This window comes from Notamacropus eugenii, chromosome 1 (assembly GCF_028372415.1).
Source record: "Notamacropus eugenii isolate mMacEug1 chromosome 1, mMacEug1.pri_v2, whole genome shotgun sequence".
NCBI lineage: Eukaryota > Metazoa > Chordata > Mammalia > Diprotodontia > Macropodidae > Notamacropus > Notamacropus eugenii.
The window spans coordinates 664,899,005-664,926,169 of NC_092872.1; the positions used below are offsets into that span (position 1 = coordinate 664,899,005).

Below are 27,165 nucleotides of genomic sequence, written 5' to 3' on the forward strand. Positions count from 1 at the left end.
AAGGGAGATAGAGGTCAAGTGGTGATAGGAGTTTGAATGGTCTGGTATGTTCTACCTTCTGTTTCTCCCTCAGCATGCCTTGTTGCTTCCGCTAGACTGGCTTGACTGTCCCACGTGTGACAAGTGGTCGACACTTGGTAAGGATGCCTAAACCTTTCTTCCCAAGAGATGCCTTCTCAGGTGAGGCTGTGTAGTCTAAGCTGGAAGCAGGAAGGAATGAGGGGCTTCTACCACTCCCAGAGTCCTGTGCCAGTCTGCTGGTAGGTTGAAATTGGTCAGCAGATGGTGGTGGTGGTGGTGGTGGTGGTGGTGGTGATGAAGGTGAGACCCCTCTCCACAAAAATTTGAGTCCCTTACCTTTTGAGAAAACTTTTGCATTGTTGAATGCAGACATACTGATGTTCATTGTATTTGTGTGTTCATTACAAGGACAGAAGCTGATATGAGTATTTTAAATGTTTACGATCTTAGAAACTGTGCCTAATAATTCAACTAGAGCACAATGTAGGAGGTCATTAGTGCAGTTTTTTAAATTTCACTTCAGATCAGATTTATACTGTGTGCCTTATTGGGATATGAGGATAGACAGCTAATCCAAGATCCTTATGGACTGTGGGTCCATAGGATAAGGTTTGTCTGCTGGCCTAAAAGCCCTGGGTAATCACCTCCAAGGGCTTAATCCCTTTTGGGGAGCCCCACAGCTCTTGGGGACTTATCTGATTTTGATTTCTTTTTTTAAGCTAGCCTATTTTTTCTAATGAGAGGTGAGTCTGGACCTCTGTTCTGATTGCTGTAAATGTTACAGGAGTTCACTGTGGAAATTTCTAGTACCCATGTGTTGCAGAGACCCATTCAAAATGTTTGTCTAGACCTGTAGCTGGAATGCACTACGTACTTCAGAGATCCCTGGAGAAATTCTGGGTGTCCTCTGTGTTGCGTGGATGCAGAGGATTTTTATCTATGACAATTTGGTTTCTTACCTGAAACACGGTGAGGGGAGGTGATTTCCAGTAAACCTCAGATTCTCTATCTCTGTTAGCAGTCCTATTTGGACCAGCCTTTCCCTCTAAGGTGGGAAGTTTGATTATCTTTTTTTCTTTTCTTTTTAAAAAAAAAATCTTTTAAAAAATAATATTGGAGCAAGCATAAGACAAGCAAGCAGTAACCTATTAGAATTTTGTAAAATAATCTTTATATGTAGAATTGTATCAACATATATTTGTTGGGGTAAGTGTAATCTCCAGGCCCACCAACTATGGTGGGCTTGAATCTATTGGAAGAATGTTAATTCCTAATCTGTTAAAGAACTGTGCCTCACTGAGTCTCTTTAGCACATGACACTGAGGAAGGCTCTCCAAAAAATAATGCTTGAGCCTCCCCAAGTCACCAGGGAACTATTCAAAACTGAAAAGCACTTTGGTTGATTTTCTGGGGAAAACAAATGTTTAACTGGGGAGGAGACATGAGGGTGGATGAGTGGGCTGGAATCTGGCTCTTCTCCTCCTCCCAGCTGTTTGATGTAATCACAGAAATGAAGGGGCAGACAACAGAGGCATTAACATGCTAACCAAGTTATAAACAACAAGAGTAACCATGAAACTCTAAGATCTGTCACATCTCTACAAAGTCTGAACAAAAATACTCCAACGGAACTGGGAGGGGAAAATGGCCATTAGAATAGTGAGAAATGAAGCACTTTAGAGGGAGCATGACCCCTGCACCTCTACCAAAGGGCATCAGGGAGCAAGGGACTTTCTCCCTCCTCAACCCTCCACATCAGCAATAGGATGTTGTAACAGAGCCATCTGCCCAGTAGGAGAAAGACAGAGACAGACACATAGAGACCGGGGCAGGAAGCAACTCTAAGGAGTATAATCTTTGTCCACAGAGAAGATAACCCACCATGGATTCAAGAGAGAACTAATCTTGAAGGACAAGAATTGAATCATGGAGGGAAGACCCAGGGAGACCAGAGGAGTGATCCACCAAGCAGAGGAACTGACCATGGCAGGGCAGCAGGAGTATAACACAAGAAGAGGAAGGGCATCAGGGTCCTAAAGTACTGGAGACGTGAGAATCCTTGGTCATGTGTTCCTTTTATCTGTGACTCACTACTAGTATACTCTAATTATGTGCCCACCCTTTCCCACTGATGCTGTGTGTATTTGTGGGAGAGTACATCCTAGGTTTATTTGGGGGAGGATATTTTGTGACTATAGCTCTCATTATATTATCTTTATAAATACCTTTTTATTAATTTATTTTAAACTTAAATACACAAGAAGAAAATAAAAAAATAGTATTGTCATGCGCACAGCAGAACGTAAGATAGGATTCAAAATACACAATAATAAATTTCCATTTCAAAAAAGCCTATATAATAAATACTATGCATTGTGTTCTGAGCTGTCCATTCTTTTTGCTTCCTTATAAGTTTTCTTTCATTCTCTTCTGTGCACTTTTTACTTTGTTCTTTTTCCCCCTTTCCTTCCTCCCCCTCCTGCAAGACGGCTACAATTAAGCATGGACATATCTGTATCTTTCTGTCTATTGATAATAGATATATACACATATACACATACAAATACATACATATATACACATATATATGTATACAAACATATATATATATACATTATAAATACCATTGAGATAATTTTGTATAATAGCTGACTATTAAAAGGTACTGATGGTGGAGGCTCATAAGCTATATTTTAGGAATATGGACCCACAGAGTACCTTTGAACCTGAAAGTAGCAACTGCTTTGGGGAAAAGGGATGGGGAGGCTCAACCTTCAGATGTGAAGAAGTTGGGGAGGTACTATGTATACAAATATCAAAAAGAAATATGTATATATGTGTATGTATGTGTGTGTATGTATATATATATACATATATATATATAAAACCATTGTAGTTAAACAATTTATAAACAAAGAATCAGGAAAAAGGGAAGAATAAGAGTTGGAGAAGAAGAGAGGATGAGGCTGACTGAATGACCGCAATGACTGGAGCTAGGCAGCAGCTCAGCACATAGTGCTCAATCTCCTGCTTCTATGACTTTGTACAGGCCATGCTCTATGCCGAGGAGTCCTCTCTGCTCAGCTCCGCTTCAGAGCACATGACTCTTTCTTCAAGCTGTAACTTAAGCACCAAATTCTCCATGAATGAGAGGGCCACCTCCCAACTCCTGGTAACCTCCTTCTCAAACTGCCTTGTCTTTAGCTAATTTATTTCTATTCTCTTTTTATTAATTTAACATATAAACATACATATATATGTACTTGCTGTCTCCTTCATTAGAATATAAACTCCTTTCAAGTAGGAATTGTTTCATTCCTTTTCTTTATATCTCTAGTGCCTAACACAAGGTCTCACATAGAGCAGATATTTAATAAATGTTGGTTGATTTACTGCTAGATTGGTTATTCTAGCACATACTGATTTTAGACATACCTGGAAGGGACAACAGAGGTCATCAAGTTCAACTCCTCAGCTTTACAGATGAGGAAACTGAGGATCAGAGAGGCAATGGCACTTGCTTCAGGCCACATAAGTAATAAGTGACAGAAGTGAGATTTGAGACATGGTTCTATGATGCCAAACCCAGTGCTAAAACTACTCTGACATTCTTTTTTCCTTCTCTGAATTCCTCCCACACTTAATTGTTTCTAGGCTTTTTTGTGCATTAGTTTTAAGCTCCATGAGGACAAGGACTAGGTTTTTTGTATTCCCTACAACGTTTAGTGCAACAGTGGTCAAACACAAAGCCATTAGATGATCAACTTTTTCTATTATATTTAACAGTCCCTAAGAAATGCATCTGAGTTCAGTCTAACTTTGTAGCCCCACACAATGCCCTGCACAGAGAAGACCCTTAATAAATGTTTGTTGAATTTAATTGAATAAAATGTTCAATAAAGATTTGTTGATTGACAGATTGATTCTTGGGGGAAGCAAATACTAACTACAATGGGAAGGGGAAGGACAGTACTGCAGACTTCTTTACAAAGTCAAGGAGATAATGGCATGGATTAGCAAGTAGATGATAGGAAAGGACTGAGAAATAACCTTGGCTCTCTATTCAGCTATAGTCAGACCTTTGTTAAAGGATTGCATCTCAACAATCTTCTCCAAAGTGAAAAAAATGTGGAGAAATCCAGGATGACTTTAGAGAACAACAACCCAAATGAGAAAGAGAAGAGAAAGTAGGTCCTTTGGTAAAAATAAAGGAAAGAAGGCTAGGGAGACCAATAGAGAACTTTAAAAACATGGAAAGTTATTATTCAGGGGGTGACCAGGTGTTTTCCACTTTCACAGATGTCCCAAGTTAGGAGATTTTCATTTGGATATTACTCAATAATTCAATTCCACAAACAATGATGAAACACCTACCATGTGAAAAACACTATGGTAGGTTTTGGGAGGAGATTGATCAGCCTGGGAAACCTATCAGGGTTTAAATGGGCTATCAAAGAAAGTTGTGGAGTCTCCCTCCCTATAATAACCCACTATTTGGTTGAGATTATTATTCTGTATTCCTCTTTACCTCTATGAGTCTATAGTTTGGGGAAGATGTGTGGGGAATATGTGGCAGTCAGGGAAGCAAACTTATGCCAAAACCAGGGCCTGGGTTTACACGGTTGGATTAGAGAAGAAGTAGTTATGTCTTCTTTGCTAGAAAAAGGCTTCTATGCAGTAGAATGTTAGGTGAACAAGAAAGAAAGAGGCAAAGCCCTAAGATGAGAGAATTATTCATCAGGATAGGCTGATAGTTATTTCATGGGAAAATTTTAATCTCTGCAGAGGCTGTCTATTATTTTTATGAGTGGGAACATGTCTAACACAAAATCGAATTTATCTAATGACTGGAGTCGGTGTTTGAAGAGAAATGTTAAGATACTTTGCAAATGTGGAGGAGAATTAGGGGAAAAGTGCAGGATCAGATTAAATAAATGGAAGCTAGTGGTACTATATAGTTAAGGCATACACCATATTTTTTTTAAATGACAAATTCTGTGTGTGTGTGTGTGTGTGTGTGTGTGTTCATCCTTCGTTGCTGAAGAAGACCATGCCATCCGAGAAATAATGACATGACTTGCACTAGACTTTGTTTTGAGTGAGGGAGAGCTGTGCAGGTCACCAGCCTCACTTCTCCTCCAGATCCATCTGGATCCAGTGACCAGATATTCATCAGGATGACTGGAGATGACCCAGGATGAGGCAATTGGGGTTAAGTGACTTGTCCAAGGTCATCCAGCTAGTGAGTGTCAAGTGTCTAAGGTGAGATTTGAACTCAGGTCCTCCTGATTCCTGCACTGGTGCTCTATCCACTGCACCACCTAGCTGCCCTAAATGGCAAATTACAAAAATGTACAATGACACGTACTTTTGCTCATATATAAACACTCTTTTATGGGTTTTCTGGATTAATGGGTTTTAGGATTTCTCTTTTTTCTTATATATCTGGCTATGTAAAAACAGAACTGATCAATAAAAATAAATAATTTCATACTGACTAGTGATTAATAACAGCTAGGGTTAATGGAAAGGGTAAAAAAATGTACTTCAATATTTATTTCTTTAAAAATTTGATCTATTTCACTCTTTAATTTTTGTAATTATTTTATTTTTTAAAAAAGTTTAATTTTTACAGAGAAAATGTGGGGAAAATGAGATAATTTTCTAGTCAATTATGCCTACAGGAGGCATAATTATAATAATATAATAATACAGGAGGTTGGCTAGATTATGATGTAATTACCAAGTGACAATCTGTGTCTTATGGCTAAGTGTATTTTCATGTCAAGTAACTATTGTTTTGTTTCATTTTGTTATGGAACTATGATTTCATTGCTTTGGGAGAACACCGCTGATCAGCAACTATCCTGTAGCTTAAAGTCTTAGAGCACTGAGAAGTTAAGTGACTCACCTCTGGACACACAGCTAGTACATGTCAAAAGTAGGGTTTAAACACAGGGCAGGTGAAGCATTAAAGAGAAAATAAACTGACTTGCAAACTGTATCCTATTAAATGTCCTGAAGACAGTAGGCAGTTAATATTTGAGATACTGACTGTGATATTGATGCATAGACAGTATAATCATAAACACATTTAAAATGTGTCAGACACAAAGGAGAGTTGACATGCAACTGTATATAGAAAACCAATTTTTTTTTCAACTTTTGACCATTTGTTTACCCTATCTATCCTTCAACAATTAGTTGGCCAAATTATCCAAGGAAACTTTTTTGGCTGTCTAGTAGTTCTGTTCTCCAACCAAGCCTCAGCCTCAGCACAAGTTTGTCAAAACTTTGCAGAAAATGGCACATGAGTAATTTCAATGTCCTTTAATGGAAGGTATGTGCCCGCACAATTCCCTGGGGAAAAAAAATCCACCCTTCAAATAAATCCTAATGGGCTAGAAGAATAGCTGTTAACTTAAGTGGATCCATAGCTCAGTGAGTCACTCTGTTGAGAGGAATATGTAGTTTCAAATTTATCTTCAGTTACTAAGTAAGATAGATTGATGGTTAATCTACTTTGACCTCCAAACCAAAACTTCTGTGCAATTTGTCTATGGGGCTAACTCTACTATTGCTCCTTGAGTCAGAGGAAAATGCCATGTAGAAGAAAAAAGTACCTTCACCTAAGAGTCAGAAGAGCTGGCTTTGAGCTTTTCATTCCTGTTTCTAACTAGACTCATCTAGCCTCAAGACCACATTTCCTTCAGCCTCACTTTTCTCATCTGTAATAGCGGAGATATTAACACTTGCTCTGCTGATCTCAAAGTGTTGTGAGCAGCAAATGTAAAATGTTTTTGTAACCAAGGCATAATGCTATTGTGACATTATTATTGTTATTATTAACATTCTGAAAAATATGTTGGATGGTCTGTGTTCATTCTACTCATTAGCAATAATATTCTATAGTCTATACAGGACATAGTTCTATGTACAAAATGAGTACATCCCCTGCAATATTGACTAAGAGGGAATTGGGTGGGCTCGTAGACTGGAGAATGTCTTTTGGGTAATATGGCAGAAATTAATACTCTCATTGGACTCTAAAGGAAAGATATTATCACATTTAATTAACTTTCTCTAGATTCAACATTCACCTAAGCCTGAAGAGTTATTTTAATTATGAACTTCATGGTGCAGTAAAAGGAACAATGTTTTGAGTAAGCTCAGGGTCTGAATACTGCTTATATCATTTGTTCCCCTTTATCTGTCAAATAAGGGGGCAGAAGTAGGTTATCTATCTATAAGGTCCTTTCTAACTCTAAATCCTATATTATGACCTAGAGTGATCCTTGTAATATCTCAACTCACAGCTGAGGAAGGAGGGATTCTAGAATCTATGCTATGTCTAGTTTAGGGGAAAATATCATCCCCCTCAAACAAAAAACCAGCTTAAAATTAAATATGTCTTCAGTATCAAAGGGGAAAACTAGAGAAAAAATGAAGTGCAATCAGTGTTAAGAAGGCTGGAAGCAAAAAAGAAAAGAAAAAAAGAAAGTTGGAGTTAACAGCCACTGTTCTTCCTCCACACTCCTAATTTTGTCTTTAAAAGTCTCTGACTGTGGGTGAGTTTATACCGCAATTGTCCTGGCATACCTGGGTACAATAGGGCAGGTTATGGGTGGCATTTCAGACATGCTTTCCAAGCCTTTAGAGAATCCAAATGTACACAGTCACTTCTCTTTTTGCAGTGTTCCAATAAACTAGAGAGCCGTCAACCACTGAATGAAAGCGTTCATTGGGTAAAAAACATCTTACTTCCAGACCCTTAGATTTCATTGTGATTGAACAGGAGTCTGGAAAGGCAGGCTTAAAATTAACAATCACTGGCTATTCTAAACTCAGCAAGGACGGGGTTGGCCTGCATTCCAGCAGAAAAGAATCCTTACATTATATTCAACCCGAAACAAGTCATCTAAGGAGCCATAATAAGCAGTTTTTCTGTCCCTGTGGTTAAACATTCCAGTATTTTGATGTTTGTCAACAACATCTTTTTTGCAGGTGTGGCCTCACCTAGATTTTTTTTTTCCTTTTATTTATCTCAAAGTTGACACTTTCCAAGTTATTTAAGAGCTGTTGAACCATGAAACTATTTTTTATTGTCAAAAATGCTGAATGGTGAAATAATGACAAGCTTTCACAGTTTGCCTCTTTATTTTAAAATCTAGTGGAGCTGCTAAATTTAGTTGTGGACTAAGAGACCGTCTGCTCTGGGAAATAAGTTATTCCCACCACTGCACACGAGGTTTGTGAATGTTTGAATGTAAATATATGAATATATGAATGATTTGGGAACATAAACATATCACCGCTTGTTGTAATCATGTGCATTTTTACTTGAACCTCAATGTGGGTTTAGAATAGGTTTGTGAATAGAGCTTGTTTTCATGTAAATGGGATCAAGCAGTACCACTGGTTAGCTATTCAAGAAATCAGACAATACCACCCTTGCTGGAAAGGCTTCAACAAGAATTTAATCCATGGACCTAATATCTGAACTCAGATTCTTGCTTCATATTCTGGGCCTCTAATCCCAGATCTGATGGACTGACAATAGCGATAGGACAGTGTGAGACTAAACGTGATCTTTTTGTGTGCAGCACCTGTTTTTGACACTGGGCACTTTAGGCTTCATGCTCATCTGAGGCGGTATCTGAAGAAAGCTCCCCTTTCCCCTCACTGTCACATTCCAAACGTGCAATATGGCTCGCCTGCTCCCAGAATCAACATCTATACAGCGACTATGACACTAAGCAATACCAAGAGGGGAAAAGTCCAAAGAATACAGTGACCATCCTAGCCCTATGTGCGAGGTATAAGTGCAAAGTATAAACTGACTGTTTAAGTTAAGTTTTTAACCAGTTTAACCACTTTCAGTCAATGACAGATAGACCAGATACTAAAATACTTATCTTTTGAATAGAACAACCAGGAACACTGTGAGAGCAATCTAGATTTTCATGTTTACTAAAGAAAATGATGAGTATTCTGGCACTTAGAGGTGGGGGTGGGAGGCAGGAAGGAGGATAACCAGTCTGTCAGCTAAAAAGAAAAAAAACTAAACTTGGCTTGTTTATTATCACTTTAACGTACAAATGCCAAGATGCCTGCTCATTATCTATATATGTATGATTGCATTAAGGAGTTTAAACTGAATATGCATCATATATTTATTGGGTATGTACATCTGTGTTGTTTTCTAGTGAAAATACAATTTTCAAAAATGTTAGAGAGACTATTTTTAACCTGAGGACATTAATCGGAAAACAGCTTAAGTCTTATTCTCTCTGCCAGTCTCTCCAATACAAATAGGATGACATGGTGTGAGTGTCCATAGAACAAGATATGACAAAGCCAGGTTGTTTTGATATTTGTGTGAAGAACAAATTTAACTCTAAATCTCTTGGCCAGACCTTGCCTCACCCACATAATCTGGAGAACATCCACATGCGACCCTTGTCTAAGCCCCCGAGAAGACTGCTGCCCTCCTGCTCTTGTCCACCAGTGCTCTGATCTTTCATACTTAATCTGATCTAATCCTGCCGGCATTAACTTCATCTGTGCAATGAAACCTGGAGAATCCATTCTCCTATTTGGTGAGGAAGGCATTTACAAAATTACTTGCTGAAATCATATGGCCATGTTTAGCTTCTTATTTTAATCATATGATGCATCTCTAAGACATTATCGGTGATTAGTCAGAAACCTGGGTCTGTCCTTTTTGGGAACAAAGACATTTTCTGAAATGAAATGATAAGAGAATGAAGTGCTGTTGCCATATGGTGGAAGTAAAGGAGTTGGAAGAAGTAAAAGTCACAAGCTTGAAAAATGTATTTCATTGAGGCAGGTTCTCCTGAAAAGATAATTCAGCTGATTTAGGAAAATGACCAGCTGAAAATGTTATGAAACTAAAAAGTGTTTTGGATTTAAAAGAAATATATTTCCTTTCATTTTAAAAATGTCATATTTCTTAGTGAGAGCCAGAAATACATCATTCAACTAATGCCCTGTCTGTTCTAGTGTTCTGGACCTCCAGATTGTGCTCATCAAAATAAAAGCTTGTTCATTACCTCTGAACTTGTGTTTCAGAAATATGAAATGCCACCACAAAGTCAAAGAGACTGAAATTTAATGGAAAATATGCAATAATTGCCAAAGTTTTCCATAAATTAAAATATTATTCAATTTATGTAAAGAAATTATGCGAGATTAGTTGCAGCAATTATTCAAGGGCTAAGGCTTTTTACCCTGTAACTCAGAAAAAAACAGACTTTCAAGAACAAACAAGTCTGACTAAATAAAAAGAATACGCAAAGGCCTGAATGCCTATTTTTTTAAAAGTCAGTCTTTCAAAAATTCCCATATTTTAAATATTAATTTCCTATTTATCAATAGAATTTAATTGTATAATTAGTTTTTCTTTCGGCATATATTAAAAATAATGCCCACTGGATAAAAACTGAAATGAACATATATCAAGTACAAACTCTGCAGAAATATTTTCTCTAGAGTCATTTTGAATATATATACACACACATATAAACAAAATATATATATATATAAAATATATTCAGAATATGGTTGTGAATATATCATCTATACATATATAGATACAATACATATGTATGCTATGTATGCATATATCCTCTTATATCAATAGTCAGATCTTTCCTAAGAAGTAAGCTAATTGAGCTGTTTGTGTTGATAAACTCCCTTTTCTCCAGACTATTCCTCACTGAGCCATAATTATTTGCAATTTGCCTAAGTCGTCCATTTACTGATACGTCAAGCATGAAACAGAGGCAATTCCAGAAAATGGAAATGCTTCTCAAAATCAATCTTTGGGAAATAATGTGGTAGAAGTTACTGTGTGATAGAAGACTACCTTAGGACTGTCACATGGAGATGAATATTAATTTGTCGAGGTGAAGGTGGCTTTGTGCTTCATTTGTTGACTTTGCTTAGCCATCAGCAAATCGGCAGAGCACAATTACTCTAGCAAAGCTTCTTTTTTCCCCCCTAACATGAGTTTTATGATTTTTATGTACTTACCAGTCAGCACACATAACAATGTCAAAATGTCCTTCCAGTTGAGAGACATCTGTCTCATTATCCCATCGTAAAACGCTAGAGGAAAAAAAAAGATTAAAAAAAATTAGACTTAGATTTTTTTCATCTTTTTGATTCTAAGCTATTAACATTATTTTTTTTAATGGCACTGAAATTATTTAAAAGATATACACATATTACTTCAAGGGGTATATGACAAAAATCTCAGAACATAACTGTATATTCTGTATTTTGTTCAGGCTGAACCTTTGACGAGGAAGAGTTCCAGCTTTATTTAGACATAACAGTTAAGCTGCTGTCAGGCTTCTGTAGGTGAATCAGAGAAAGAGAGTATTTGTTACCACGGTCACTGGAATCTCTCTGGATGTTCTGGACCTCTGTACCTGGGTGTTGGAATTGCAGTATTGCCAGTCTGACCAGAATATAAATTTACAAAAGTAAAATGATGTAGGATTGTAGCATGTCAATTGCATTTTTCATTGATGAAATATCCCATTTTCAAGGTCTAAGAAGAAAGGATAAAATAATATTCAACTTTTATTTGGCAGTGTTTGGCTTTAGGAAATTTTCAAAAATCACTAGGTCTCACACCAACTCTGAAATGAAGGATAAGTTTTAAATTATAAACTATTCACAATAATGAATAACATGAATTTGAAAATTTCAGTGTTCATGAAGTCAGCTAGATGGCTGGGAAGATACTCTTGGTAACTATGATCATCATTGCAATTTATTAAAATATTGCAAAGATACTCCACCCCCGACCCCCACCTACCTCCAAGCAAAGACTGATTTGCAAAGAAACATCCTGTTCCCTGTTTCAGTTTGATGGTAACTTAAAACAAACTGACAGCTTTTCTTTGATCTTGTACAGCTATGCTTCCTTATCTTTCTTTGTGTGAGGTTTCTAGTTTTCTAATCTACTTTGGAAGAAAAGAGACCTTTACCTCCAAAAGCTTAAATAGAGCATCAGTCATTTTCTAATAAACCCCAAAATTCCTTCAAAGTACACTCAGAAAGACGAGAGACATGCAAATTTCCTAAGGTATAGCAGATAAAAATGCAATCTTGAAAGTGCCTAAGAGAGATATTTAGCCCTCCTGCCTGGAAGCCACATAAACAAGCTTTGTAGATAAAATTTAAAATCCTTATACTTTCCTAAAGTCCTCTGGAGCTAATGAAAGTTACATATATCCAGGAAGCAGAGAAAACTAGAACTCTGGATCTCAGCCACTAATTCCCCAGATTCTATAATCCAATAGGAGGGAATCATACGAGCCTTTAAAGACTGTGATTTTTTTTCTTCTGGAAATGCATGTCTACCAACTCACTGATCTGAGCACCAGCACAAAGGGGGAACAAATTCTGGTCACATTCAGCACTTGGGTACTGGCTGAGCCTTAAGCAATTTCATTTAATGTAACTTGCTCTAGCTCCGCAAACAGTTTTTACTTACATAAACAGACTTTGAACCAGATGAGAACGTTTTGGTTTTTTTTAAGTAAGATCATTTTCCTTTTTTTAAGTGCTACGAAGAACATGGTTGTATTAAGTATTTGAATGTCTGAAGGGATTTGGTCTCCTGGATCACAAACAACCCATAGGGCCATGTGTGTATCAGTTCACCCTATCTAATGTTCTATAGCTTGCTTTAATATTGCATAGGCTCACTACCCTTCCAAAAGTGAAATTCAAATGCTGAGTTGGGTCATTAGACTCACAATGCCTTCCTCACAGTGAGTCATTGTATCAACCTTTGTAAATGACTTTATACAAAGAAACCCAAAGTGATCCCTAACCTATGCCACAATTACAGTCTAAGGCAGAAGATATGGAAATATCTAGTTACATGAAAAACCTACAAATGATTAGAAGTCAACATAACTAAATTTTGCAAAAGACAAGTTATAACCTGACTTATTATACATGTTAATAAAGATAAACTGTGATATGATTACTTTGAGTAGGTCCTGGTGTGGGAACTCTGTAATGAACGAGATGATACAGATTGAAATCGTCAGTCAATAAACATCTATTAAGCACTCCCTACGAGCCAGGCTTTGTGTTAAGAGCCGGGGATACAAAAACAAACAACAGGCAGCTCCTGTCCTCAAGAAGCTCACAGTCTAAAGGAAGAGATAATGAGCAAACAAGTATGTGCAAGCAAGATACATAAAGGATAAAAAAGGAAATACAAATACTTAAGGGACAGAAGGCACTAGAATTACGAGGTATTGGGAAAACCACCTATCACTAACAAGTATCTGAGGTTAGGTGACTTGCCTGGGGTCATTTGGTTTCTAAGGGGGGGCAGGGGAAGCAGAATTTAAATTGAGGTTTTCAAGAGTCTAAGCCCTGCACTCGGTCCAATACCCCATAGCTGCCTCTATCTGCTTATACATGTTAACAAATTATGTGTATTAATACTAATATGAAAAATACTGATGCCTCTATATATTTCCCCCAGAGGGTGCCCTGCTAACCTATAGAAATCAGATTCTGAGACTCTCTCAACAGATCTCTCAACAAAGAGCCATTTTGTATTTTCTTCCATGCCTTTTTTTTAAACACTGGGTCTCCCTATCATCCCTAGGCTGGAAACGTCAGTCACAGACCCAACCTATTGGTTGGCATGGAAATTTTGACTTGTTTTGCTTCCTAACTTGACTGGCTGAACCCTCCTTAGGAAGAGCTGGTGTTCTGGTGGCCCCTCTACTCCTGACAGCAAATCATACTGATCTTGGATTTAGTGCAGATGCCCAATTGACTTTAGCCTTATCACATCTCTAAACTCCCAAACTCAAGTGATCCACCAGCCTCGGCTTCTCACTAGCAGGTAATGTAAGCATATACCACCACTCCTGGCCCATATCATATTTTAAAGAAATTTTAAGGAAATCACAGTTGTATCAAACTTGGTGGCTTTAGTAGGATAGGATTCAGTATTGTGGGAACAGGAAACTAATTACGTTATCCTAACTCAAGACTTCTCATACTGCATTTGACTTTGGGTTTCAATCTGAGATTGAAAGTCAAATTTATCTCTAAGCTATTTGATACTTTCATCTCAAAACAACAATAACAAAAACAGTAACAACATCAACAAACAAACAAAATCAAGCCAGATGTGTTAAAATATGTCCAAACATAAGACCGGGGTTTCCAGTTTTCAATAAAACCTGAAACCACACAGGTTCAATCCAGTTTGGATCTTAATTATAGAGATCACAGACAACTCATTTTAAAGAGAGCATCAAAAGATGTCTTTTCTGATAGTTTCAATGTTAAAATCTATCTCCATATATTTTACTGTAATAATTGTAGGCCACTAGTTGTAGGGAAGATGAATCTATTTGGTAACTCTACTATCTAAAAGGCGTTGCTTTTCTAGTGGTGAAATAAATATGTTGACATAATTCTTGATCATATTTGCCAAATGCAAAAAACTTGGAATTATCAAAAGACAAGTAATTCTGTGAGTGCTATAAAGGAGACAGTTGCTTTTCTTTCATATTTGTCAAAAGCATTTGTTTTTGCAGAGAAATCCAGCAGTGTCTACACCAGTTCCTTTCATTTTATGCCTCAGTGTTTAAGTCTGCATTGAAAACAATTTCACAGTACACGTTCAGGTCATTTACTGCATTAACCAGATTTCAGCACTACTTCTCTCCCTTCTTCCATACATACCCTTCCCCATTGTATTGCTTCATTCTCCAATCTTTTCTATCCTTTGTGTGTTTTGAAAGGTGCTGTTTTTAAGGGGCCACTATATAGTGTCTTGGACTCTTCAGAGAATTGCCATGATTTAAATTTATAGCTAAATTCACAGACTAAATAGTTGCTTGGTTGTTGAAAAGTCCTTTACTTATTATTTATTGGCTCTTTGGCTTAAAAGCATAACTACAACTTAAATGTATACGTTAGCCAACCATGCATTTAATACGCCTATCATATGCTAACATGCTAGGCTTTTTTTTTAAAACAGTGGAAGCAGAAGACTTTCTGCCACCCTCAAAGGACTTATATTCTTGTTGGAAAAGTCAGACCATTATTTGAAACAATCAGAGAAAACTATGATATGGTATATAATTAAGTTCCTAAAGCAACCTAAGTTTGTGATACAGGAGTTCAAGATGGGAGGATCAATGTGGCCTGGATTAGTTGGGATAGGGTTCCATGGCAAAGGAAGAATATGAGTTGGGGTCTGAATGATAGACATGAATTGACCAGGTGGAACAGAGAAGGACATTTTCTTACTGGAGGGAACAGTATGACCAAAGCTGTAGCGTATGTGGTAGAAACATTAAGAAGGTGGTCTGGTTTGTGGTAATAAGGCTTGGGGATGGGGGCAAGGTACAGATCCCAGCCATGCATACACACATACTTAGTTGATAAATGGGGAGGGGGGGAATTGTCTGCAGTTGTGATCTGCCTGTGGTCACACAGTATCACAGGCAGGCCATGAACCCAGATTTTCTGCCTCTAAGCCTTCTATTTACTACACCACACTGTATCTATTATACAAAAAGAAAAAAGAAAACCCCTGGCATTCCCACATATTTCTACTCAGCAGTACATAGCTAAATCAGAGAAATCAGATTTTGAGAGAGAAATCATCAACAAATAGTCACTTTGTATATTCCTTTCCATACCATATATTTTAGAAAAATTTTATTAATTACAACTATATTAAACTAAATGATTTTAGCCAGCTAGAGTTGAACACTGTGGGAAGAGAATGCTAATTCTGTTAACCCAATTTACATAATAAATTTGATTTTATTATTAGGACTTAAATTTTAATGTACACTACTTCCTCCCGTCCCACCATTTCTCCAACTTCATATGAAATTTGGGCAATGGATGAGAGGGGGAGGGAGTGTTGTAGTGTACACTACAATGGACAAGACAATTTGTACCTAAGGAAGAATTCAAAACATGTTCGGTATCAGAGAAATACAGGCAAAGAAAAACTACTGAGATAAAACATAACAACGTAAAAGAGGTCAACATGGATTCAGGTTTAGAAATGGTGGTTGTAGGAATGACACAAAAGAAATGGATCAGGGCTGTCTGTTATTTGTGATATGCTATACCATTATCACCTGCTTTACACCATATTGGGAGTGATTCCATGGCCAGTCAGTCTTAGTGAGACAGAAAAGTAGATAATTTATTCAGTTTATCCAATAGGTAGATAATTTTGCAAGTCAAGGTAACAAGCATTTTGTTGTCAATTTTGAACTGTCAGATATTTTGTCACCGCATCTGGAATTTTATTGGCAGAAATACTGAAGCAATTTGCCTTTTCTTTCTCCAGCTCATTCTACAGATGGGGAAACTGAGGCACATGGGATTAGGTGACTTGCTTAGGGTCACAAAGATAGTAACTGTCTGAAGCCAGATTTGAACTCAGGTCCTCTTGACTCCAGGTCCAGCACTCTATCCATTGTATCACCTAGCTACCCCAACAAGCATTTATATGTGCTAGGGTACTATGTCGAGTGCATATAAAGAAATGCAAAAATAATTCCTGAATTCAAGGAACTAATATTCTAATGGAGAAGACAACATGTAAACAACATTGCTCATAGAAAACATATGCAGAGTAAACTGTAGGTAATCTGATAGGTGAAGCATCAGCATTAAGAGAGGAAAGGTTTCGTGCAGAAAGTCAGGCTGAGACTTGAACGAAGCCAAGAGGCAGAGATGAGGAGGAACATGTCATGAGGAATATTGAGAGAAAACACCAGGAGTGAGAGATGGAGTATTTTGTTCTTGGAACACAAAGGAGGTCAGCATCACTGGATAAGGGTGTATGGTGTGGAGGAAGGTATCAGATAATTGGAAAGGTAGGTGGAGGAGGGGTAGGCTATGAAAGGCTTTGAATGCCAGAGGATTTTGTGTTTGGTCCTGGAGATGATAGAGGGCCACTGAGTTTTTTGAGTAGGGGGGTGGTATGGTTGGACCTGTGCCTTAGGAAAATCACTTTAGGAACTGAATGGAGAATAATTTGGAGTGGGGAGAGACTTGAGGCAGGCAGACTTGCCAGTAGGCTATTACATTAATCAAGGTGTGAGGTGGGGGCCTGCCCTACCTAGAGTGGGGGCAGTGTTACAGGAGAGAAGGGGGCTTATTGGAGAAATCTTGCAAAGGTGAAATCAAAGACCTTGACAACAGCTCGGATATGGGGAGGGCGGGGCGTGGAGAGACAGTGAAGAGTTGAGGATAACACTTGGGTTGCAACTCTGGGGGACTGGGAGGATAATATTGCCCTCTATAGCAATAGGGAAGGTAGGAGGGGCAGAGGGTTTAGGGGGAAAGATAATGAGTTGAGTTTTGGACATGATGAGTTTAAGATGTCTACTGGAAGTCAAGTCTGAAATGTCTGAAAGACAGCTGGAGAAGTGAGATTGGAGGTTAGCAGAGAGGTTAGGGCAGGATAAGTAGTTTTGCAATCATCAACATAGAGATGATAATTAAATCCATAGGAGCTGATGAGATCTCCAAGTGAAGTAATATAGAGAGAGAAGAGAAGAGGAGCCAGGACAGAGCCCTGTGGGACACTTATAGTTAGTGGATGTGACCTGGATAAGGATCCAGCAAGGGAGCCTGAGGAGTCCTCTTCTAGGTAGAAAGAGAAGTAGAGGGAGGAAGGATAGAGGGAGGGAGGGAGGAAGGGAGAGAGATAGAGATAGAGATAGATAGATAGAGAGAGAGAGAGAGAGAGAGAGAGAGAGAGAGAGAGAGAGAGAGAGAGAGAGAAGGAGAGAGGGAGAGAAAGACAGAGAGAGACGGAGAGACAGAGAGAGAGACAAAGAGACAGAGAGAGAGAGACAGAGAGACAGAGGGAGAGACAGAGAGACACAGAGAGGGAGAGACAGAGAGAGAGACAGAGAGAGAGAAAGAGAGACAGAGACAGAGAGAGACAGAGACAGAGAGAGAGAGACAGAGACAGAGAGAGAGAGACAGAGAGCCAGAGAGAAAGAGAGAGAGAGAGAGAGAGAGAGAGAGAGAGAGAGAGAGAGAGAGAGAGAGAGAGAGAGAGAGAGAGAGAGACAAGGCCAGAGAGTCAGAGACAAAGAGAAAAGACAGATAAAGAGACAGAGAGACAGAGACAGAGAGAGGAGAGAGAAAAGGAGAGAGACAGACACAGAGAGAGACAGGGAGACAGAGAGAGAAGAGATAGATTGTCCTGAAAACCAATGTGGGGTTGGGACAATACAGTCAAGTGTAAGAAGACTGGACAAGTGAGAAGGAACTAGGTTGTGAAAGCTTTAAAAGCCAAAGAGAGGATTTTATACTTATTTGCTCTTAGAGGCAACAGGTTGCTCCTGGAGTTTACTGAGAGGTGCGGGTGGGGTGAGGAGATCAAATCTGTACTTTAGGAAGATGACTTTGGCAGTTGAGTGGAGGATGGACTAGAATGGGAGGAGAATTGAGGAAGAAAAACAGCAGGTTAGTCCAGGTGTGAAGCGATGAGAGCCTGAATCAGGATGGTGACTGTGTCAGAGAGAAAAGGGGGGCATTTATGAGAGAGGTTGCAAAGGTAGAAGTGATAAGATGGCAACAGATTGACTATGAGAGGTGGGTGTCTAGGAGGATGGTGGTGCTCTTAAGGGTAATAGGAAAGTTAAAAAGAGGGTTTGTGGGGAAGATTGAGTTGTTTTGGACGTGCTGAGGTCTAAAATACATACAGTTAGGTATAGAGGCAAATAGGTGTAGGAGGCAGCTGGAGATATGAGATTGGAGGTCAGGAGTGAGGATCAGGGCTGGAAAAATATATCTGTCAATCATCCGCTAGAGATAGTAATTGAATCCATGGGAGCTGATGAGAATTATATAAATTATATAAAGGGAGAAGAGAAGAGAGCCCAGGACTGAGTGCTGGAGGGAGATCCATGGCTAGCAGATACAATTTGGATGAAGATGCAGCAAAGAATGAGAATATAGCTAAACAAGCATTAACTCTTAAGACAGTTGCCAAAACAATATATTTAAATTATAAACCCAGCCCTAAATTACTTCCACCATCTCCCTCCTCTACACCTATGTATTGTTGAATAGAAAAGGAGAAAGTCAAAACTGTGAGCTGATGGAAACCAGGAAAAATTTCTGCTAATTAACCTCAACTGAATCTTAAATGAAGCAAGGCAATACTTTTGCTCTTCTCTAATTGGCTTTCTATGTTGCTAAATACAGAGGTTATTCCAAACCTTCTCTCTCAATCTTCTGATACTTCTTCCTTCTGACTGAGCCTTCTTGCCTTAAATTTTATGGGAAAATAGGCTATCTACAGTGAACTTACTTCCCCCCTTGTCTTCAACTCCAAACCCTTTTACATCATTCCCCACTAGTTCCTCCTTTACTCCACTTTGACAAAGAGATGGGCCTTCTTGCTATGGCCAGTCCCTTTGCATGAGTCCTTGATCCCAAATAACACTCTATTCTCTAGCATACTGCCCCTTAATCATCCCCTTCTCTTTCTAATCTTCAATCTTTCTATACCTGCTATTTCTTTCCCTGGTTTTCCCCGTTAAAAAAAAAAACAGCCTTCAATATACCCTCAAGATATTGTCTAATATCTCTCCTCCTTTTTTCAGTCAAACTCCTAGAAAAATCTGTCTGCTTTCATTGCCTTTCCTGTCACTCATATCTCAACCATTCACAATCTGGCTTATGACTGAAACTTCTCTCTCCAAAGTTACCAATGCTCATTTAGTGTCATACCCATCAAACAAAGGATTATATTATGGGAGTAGGGAAACATAACAACATTCACCTGGAGAAACAACAGATCAAGAGTCTTATGGGAATTTTTTTTTTTTAGTGAAGGAAGAGGGTATAATAGAAACATACCTCAAACTATACTACACAACAAGAATGCTAAAAAAATAACACCCAAAACTATGTGATGCTGGTTAAAAATTTAAGACATCAATTAGAGAAACAGATTAGGCAATGGCACATGGGTGCAAACAAACATAATAGTATAGTGTTAAATAAATCCAAAGACCCTAGATATGGGGGTGAGACTATTTGACAAAAACTGTTGGGCAAGCTGGAAAATAATATGGCAGAATTTAGATATGAACCAACATCTCATACTATATACCAAGATGAGAAGTACTTTAGCTGCATCTTGACAGAAGAGAAGGATTCTGTGAGGCAGAGGTGAGAAGGCAGTGTACTCCATGCATGAGGGATAACCATTTGAGAGGCACAGAGAGGAGAGACAGAATATTGTGCATGAGGAATAGAGAAGCCAGGTTAGCCTGATCACAGAGTGAAGGAGAGGGAGCAAAATACCAAGGCCAAGAAGATAGGTTGGGACAAAGTTCTGAATGGCTTTAAAAGCTAAACAAAGGAGTTTCACTTACTGAAAGCTGTACTTATCAAAAATAACTTTGGCATTAATGTGGAGAATACATTAAACTGAGGAGAGACTTGACATAGGGAGACCAATTAAGAGATGTATAATTTAGGCAAGAGGTGATGAAGGCTTGAACTAAGGTGGTAGCTGTGTGAGTAGAGAGAAGGTGTTGGATGCAAAAGATATTGGAGAGGTAGAAACAGCAAGATGTGGGGTGAGGGAGTGTGAGACATTAAGGTTATGAACCTGAGAGACTAGAAGAATGGTGGGGCCTTCAACAGAAGTAGGGATGTTTGATATAAAGATGGGTTTGCGGGGAAATATGTGGAATTCTGTTTTAAATATACTGAGTTTGAGATGTCTCCAAAACATCTGGTTTGAAATGTCTAACAGACAATTAGTGATGGAAAATAAGGGGAAGAAAAGGGAGAGAGGAAGAGATGGTCATCTCATTGTCAATACCAATCCCTCTACATGGATCTTTGATCCCCTGGTATCTTTTCCTACCATATACTGCTTTCTCTATCACCCCTACTCTTCCTAATTGTCAACCTCTTCTTAGTTAGTGGCACTTTCCTGGCTGCCTACAATCATGCCCAAGTCTTCTCCATCCTTAAAAAGACCCATCGTTACATCCTACCGTACCAATCATGTATCATCCTATATTTCTCTTCCCCTTCTCGATTCAACTCTTTGAAAGCTCTGTACAATTAATGCTTCTGCTTCCTCTCCTCTCCTTCTCTTCTAAATCCCTGGCAAAATGGCTTCTGATGTTATCATTTAACTGAGACTTCTTTTCAAAATTACAAATGATTTCCCAATTGCCAAATCTAATTGTCGCTCCAGATTGTCACCTTTTTGACATCTCTGCAATATTTGATACTTTTTTTTTTTTTACCATCTTTTTCTCTTGGATGCTCTCTGCTCCCAGTGTTTTCATGGCTCTGCTTTTTCTTGTCTCTTTTCCTACCTGTCGGACCTCTCTTTCTTGACTCCTTTAGTCCTCTATAGGTGTTCCAAGTCTCTTCTCTTTTCTTTCCATACTGTCTTGCTTAGAGATCTCATTGAGTTCTCCCATGACTTCAATTATCTTCTCTATATAGATGATTCCCATATTAGCTTATCTAGGTTTAATCTCTCTCCTGAACATGTCTCATATCACCAACTAAATGTCCCATAGGCATCTCAAATTCAACGCATCCAAAGACATAACTCATGGTCTTTACCATGTTTTCCTCTTCCCAACTTTACTATTATTGTTGAGGACTCTACCATTCTTTGATCCTTAGCTCTTTACTTGATCTCACTTCACTAATACAATCTGTTGGCCAATCTTGTGTCATTTTTACCTTCACAAACTCTCCTAAATACAGCCTCCTTTCTCCACTCTCACAAAGACTTCCCTGGTTCAGACACTCACAAATTCTTGCTCTTCTTCATGTGTCTCTCCACTCCAATCTGTCCTCCACTTAGCTGCCAAAATGATTTTCCTAAAGTACTGCTGATTGATATACTGATCTGGGAATCGTCAGCATTGAGAGGATAATTAGGGGAGAAGACAATAAGCCTTCATATAGAGCCAGGTATATTGCTAAACATTTTTTCAAGTATTATCTCATTTGATCCTTACAACTGTATGAGACAAGTTCTATTATTATTCCCATTTTACAATTGAAGAAACTGAGGCAATCAGAAGTTAAGTGACCTGTCCTGGGTCACATACTGTCTGAGGCCAGATTTAAATTGAGGTTCTTCCTGAAACCAGGCTCAGCACTCTGTCCAGTGTACCAGCAGCTGCCTCTTATTCTCTCTTGCTTCATTAGCTGCCATAATTAAATATACAGGAGCTAAGGAAGTCATCAAGAGAAAGTGTCTCTCCACTTTTTCTTTTTAGAGAAGGTGGCTTAAGAAAGAACTTTAGGGTACACTTACAGTTAGGAGGCATGGTGGATGAAGAACCAGTAAAGCTGACTGAGAAGGAACATATAGACATGTAGGAAGAGAATGAGGAGAGAGCAGTGTCATGAAAGTCCAAAGGGAGTATCCAGGAGAAAAGGTTTAAGATTGGAGAGAGGGAGATGAATGAGGCTGCAATCTAGTGAAGATCAGAGAGTATGACATCAAGGGCATATATGACTAGAGGTTGGCCTCATCAAGGAGGATCACTTCATTGTCCAAGACTAGGAGAGAGAAGGAGAGGGTGAAGAAAAAGTAAAGTGGGAGGTAAAGTGTTTGTGAGAAGAAGATGAAGATCAAAGAGACAAAAGGGGAAGGAAGGAGGTAAGGAGGAAGATGAGAGGCTTGAGGAAGGAATGAAAGGTTTAGAAATTTTTTTCTAGGGAATGAGATAAGGGACAGAGGATCAGTTAGGGAATAATAGGGAACAATAACATGATTGCCTAGCTGCAGTGAGGGTCCAGTTGAACTGGGATAATATGAAGATAGAGCATGCCCAGTCAGCACATTTATGTGACTTCCTTCATCTCCTTTCAGGATCATGAAAATTACCTTAGGGCCATCATCTAATAGTCACCCTAATCTTAATTGGGTGGAAAATGATGATACTGTGAATTTCAAAGGAAGAGAGGTTACTGAGTGGAGGTGATAAATGGAGAGTGTGACTCCCCCTCTAAGACCAGTGTGTATGGTGGAGGAGGGGAGGGTCATTGGATAGTGAGTGACACATAGTGGAAAAGATGGGCAGGGCTGGAGTAGAGCAAGGTAGGGTAGGATTGAGGAAAATGGGGATGAGAGAAGAGGAAGTAAGAGCTGGGCATAGTTTTCTTCTATGTTGCAGGTGATTAATTTATTAAGGGATAAAGAGAAATAGATGGTGGGAAATTGTTAGCTATAGGGGTAGCAAATGGGTGATAGATGAACACTGAAGTTCACAGTTCTTTAAGGGGCATTGTTGCAGGGCAAAGGTCACTGTGGGTGATGATGGGTTTATTCTTACCCATCTAGCAGAGTGTGCTAAGTTTGGGCCTGTTATTTTTAATCTGTTCTGGATGGGAGAGAAGTGGGGTAAAGGAGTGGGGGAGGCAAATTTGAGTGTGCATACGTGTGTGTGTATGTGTGTATGCATGCGCATGCATAATATTTGGGATTACAGGTGTGTGCCATTGTTCCAACAGGGAGGCACTTTGGGGCTTTCTTGAGTGCATTTTGATAATATAGTAAGTAGTTTGTAGCCTGTGGCATCGTGAGGCAAGGGTTAATAAAATATTAAGAGTGTTCATTGTTAAAGTAAGAGAAATTTTAACCTAGTATAATAGGAGACACTGATTTTAAGTCATTCTTTAACCACAAATTCATTGGGTCACTACGGGAAAAATGACAGCCTTTCCTAGGACTGAATTTAGTTAATCTGCAAAATGGGAACAAAAATGTAGAGTAGACGCCATAATCTTGTGTTAGCAAGAGCCCATTTTTTAAGTCTCAATTATGCAGATGAATGAAGGGGAATAGTAGCAGAGGCTATTTACGATAGGTTAATGAAATTCATGTACTGATTTTCTTGCAACAGATTTACCTTTTTCATCATATATTTAAGTTAATATTAAAATTAATTTGGAGGCTATTTGGGTGGGGAAGGGAGGTACGGAGGACGAAGGAGGGCCAGGAAAAATTCACTATAGATAACTGCAAATTAGATAAACTGCATACATACAACTAATTGACTGTGTATAATTTGCTTTCCTTTTCTGGAGGTTTGTGATGGCTGCAAAATAAACAGAATAAGTAAGCAGAATTGGTTTTAATGGATAGAAGGCTGGGCCTTTTAAATCAATTAAGTGCTAGTGAGAAAAACTCCTAGAGAGTATTCTAGTTTATCAATTGTATGTTCCTGCCTTGACCTTGAGACTAATTCTACCCTTTGACCCTTTGTGACTTTGACAACTGTCATGAAACTGTAAAGGAAAAGTGATTTGGAGTTCAAAAGTGAAATTCAAATGTCGCCTGACATTTGGACCACCTCGTCTTAGTGACCTACATACTCTACCCTGGGTAAGGAGGATTGGTAAAGAATTTTGAGATCCTTGAATGAAAGGTACTAATTATTTTACTAATTATATTTTCCATCTCAGATTTCTCTGATTCTATGATCATGACAGCTGATTAACTTACATGGTACCAAAACAAAGTAATAACAAAAATCAGAACTAATGGATTGTAAATTGCAGCCATGTACCATTTGGATACTAAATCAGGGAATTAACAAATGTTTTCATTCTTTACACTTAAGGCACATTCATGCACAATGCCTAGTGAGCTGGTGATTCTTTAATTTTCTACCACGTCTGAAGCACCATTCCCAAATTAAGAAAAGAAAAGAAAAGGTGTTCTGAGCTCAGGCTGGGATGGACATTTAAGGTGATCTCTCTCCAAGGTAGTTCAGCTACAAGATATGAATTTTTATTTTAGTTTTCAGTGGGCTTATGCCATGTATTAAGAGACTTCTTTGGACAGTAACTCACCTTTGTCTTGGAAGTAGGATTTTTTTGCTGTTCAAATGACCAAATGTAGGACTTTCCTCACAATCAAGGGCATTTGTTTTCTGATTTTACCAGACTTCAAAGTTCTAATGGTCATACTTGGCTGTCCATTATAACTTCTGCCCTATTCTGGGTGAGTAGGAAACCTGCTCCAGGAAGAAACATGCTAGGAATGCAGGATTGGCACCTCAATAGACCCACTATGACTGAGTTTTTGAGGAAAAGATCCTTTTACAGGTAAAGGGAACCACAAAGGAGAGAATACTTGGGACAAGAGGTGAAATACATACAAGGGTAAAAAAAAACAGATGAAGTAGTATTGTGGGAACAGGCCATTTTAGTTACTTGACATTGGTACTTAGAAGTCCAGATTATAAGCTGTGAGGAAGCTTATATACAGGCAGGGTGCAAGGCATAGGAAACTAGCCTTGAAGCAAAGAAGAGATGTGTTTAAACACCTTCTCTGATGCACATTCGTGGTGTGTCCTTAGGCAAGTCACCTAAACTCTACTTGCTCTAAAAGTTAAAGAGGTGTTGACCTGGGTTGGTACAGGGAGTTTCCTTTGCCAATGAGATCACAATTCAGTTACCATCTATATCACTAAAAGACTTTAGGTGTCATCTGGCCAAATCTACTGTTATACTAACAGTAAGAGCTATTATTTATTTAACCCCTACTATGTATCAGGTACTGTGCTAAGGACCTTACAGTTGTCATCTCCTTTGAACCTCATAACATCCTTATAAGGTTTGTGCTGTTATTATCTTCTTTTTACAGTAGAAGAAACCAAGGAAGAAAGAGGTTAAGTGAGTTACTCAGGGTCATACAGCTATTATGTGTCTGAGGATGGATTTGAACTCAGGTCTTCCTGAACCATAAAGGTGACCCTTTACAAATTAGGAATTTGAGACACAGAGAGTTTAAGCCTTAGGTCACACTAGTCACAAGTAGCAAAGCCTGAATCTGAACTCAGGTGTTCTGGCTTCAGGTGCTCTTCCCACTACACCACAGAGCCTATTCTAAGAGACTAGCAAAAGGAGCATCAGAAGACACTAGTTTTAAATATGTACCAGATGTTTGAACCTAGATAAGTGACCTCTCTGAGTCTCAGTTTCCTCGTGGGTAAAATGGCAATAATGACACCTATTTCACAAGACTATGATAAAAAGCACTTTGCAAACATTAACTATATATACCAGTAATTATTATTACTCAAAGCTTGAGATACATTCAAAATGGACACTTGTATTTCTTTTAAAACAGAACAGAGAAAGTGAAGACATTAAAATATAAGGAACTGTTATCCTTGTGTGAACTTTTCTTTATAAAAGAAGACTGAATAGGAGATGTCATTTCCTGCCCTTTTACCTGTAAACTTGGTGATTTAAGCATCGTTATGTTAGTGAGGAAAGTACACACAGTGTTCTGTATCCCATATCCAAGATAGCAATTGAAAGAACAGGAATTACTAAATACTGAGAGTTTTTTACAATTCACACAACACAGTTCCTATCTGGATTTTAAAACTATAAAATACAATTGATAAAATGAACATGGGTTCATCTTATATAGATATATATAGATACATATACACACACATAACATTAAGATAAAAAGTAAATTTAAAACTGTTATACAGATCCTACATATTCTGGATTTTAGGGAAAGGAGAGATAAGTGGGGACTGTGGTAGTCACAGAAGGCTTCACAGAAGCACTAAGACTAAGCTGGACCCTGGGAGATGAGTATGGACAGGGACTGTCTTTTTCCTTACTTTGCATCAGTAGCACTTAGCAGAGAGCCTAACACATAGAAGACGCTTAATAAATGTTTGTTGACTTGACCATCCTTTGAAGTTCTTCATTAATTATGTAACTGAAACTTGGTCACATTCACTATACTTCTCATTTCCTCCAGGCGATATTCATTTTCAGCTCTTTTGATAACTATAGCATTCTTCTCTTGTAGATATAGATCATGATTAGAATAATGGCATTAAAAAAGATGTATGACTTATATCTGATTGCTTACCTTTGTGGGGAGGGCAGGAAAGGAGAGAGGGACAGAATTTGGAATTCAAATGTTAAAAACCTCAAATGTTAAAAAAACTGTTTTAACATATAACTGGGGGAAAATTATAATACACACACATACACACACATACACACACACACACACACACACACACAATTTTTGCTTTT

General features: G+C 38.4%; 1 protein-coding gene across 3 annotated transcripts in view; it reads right to left on the reverse strand.

Moving 5' to 3' along the window:
- The window catches only part of CAMKMT (calmodulin-lysine N-methyltransferase), a 530,058-nt gene that overhangs the window by 23,666 nt on the left and 479,227 nt on the right, over nucleotides 1-27,165 (reverse strand). For all 3 annotated transcript variants that reach the window (XM_072635725.1, XM_072635726.1, XM_072635724.1), the window contains one exon: nucleotides 11,077-11,151. In XM_072635725.1, coding sequence (XP_072491826.1) covers nucleotides 11,077-11,151 — 75 coding nt within the window. The remainder of the gene's footprint in view (nucleotides 1-11,076; nucleotides 11,152-27,165) is intronic.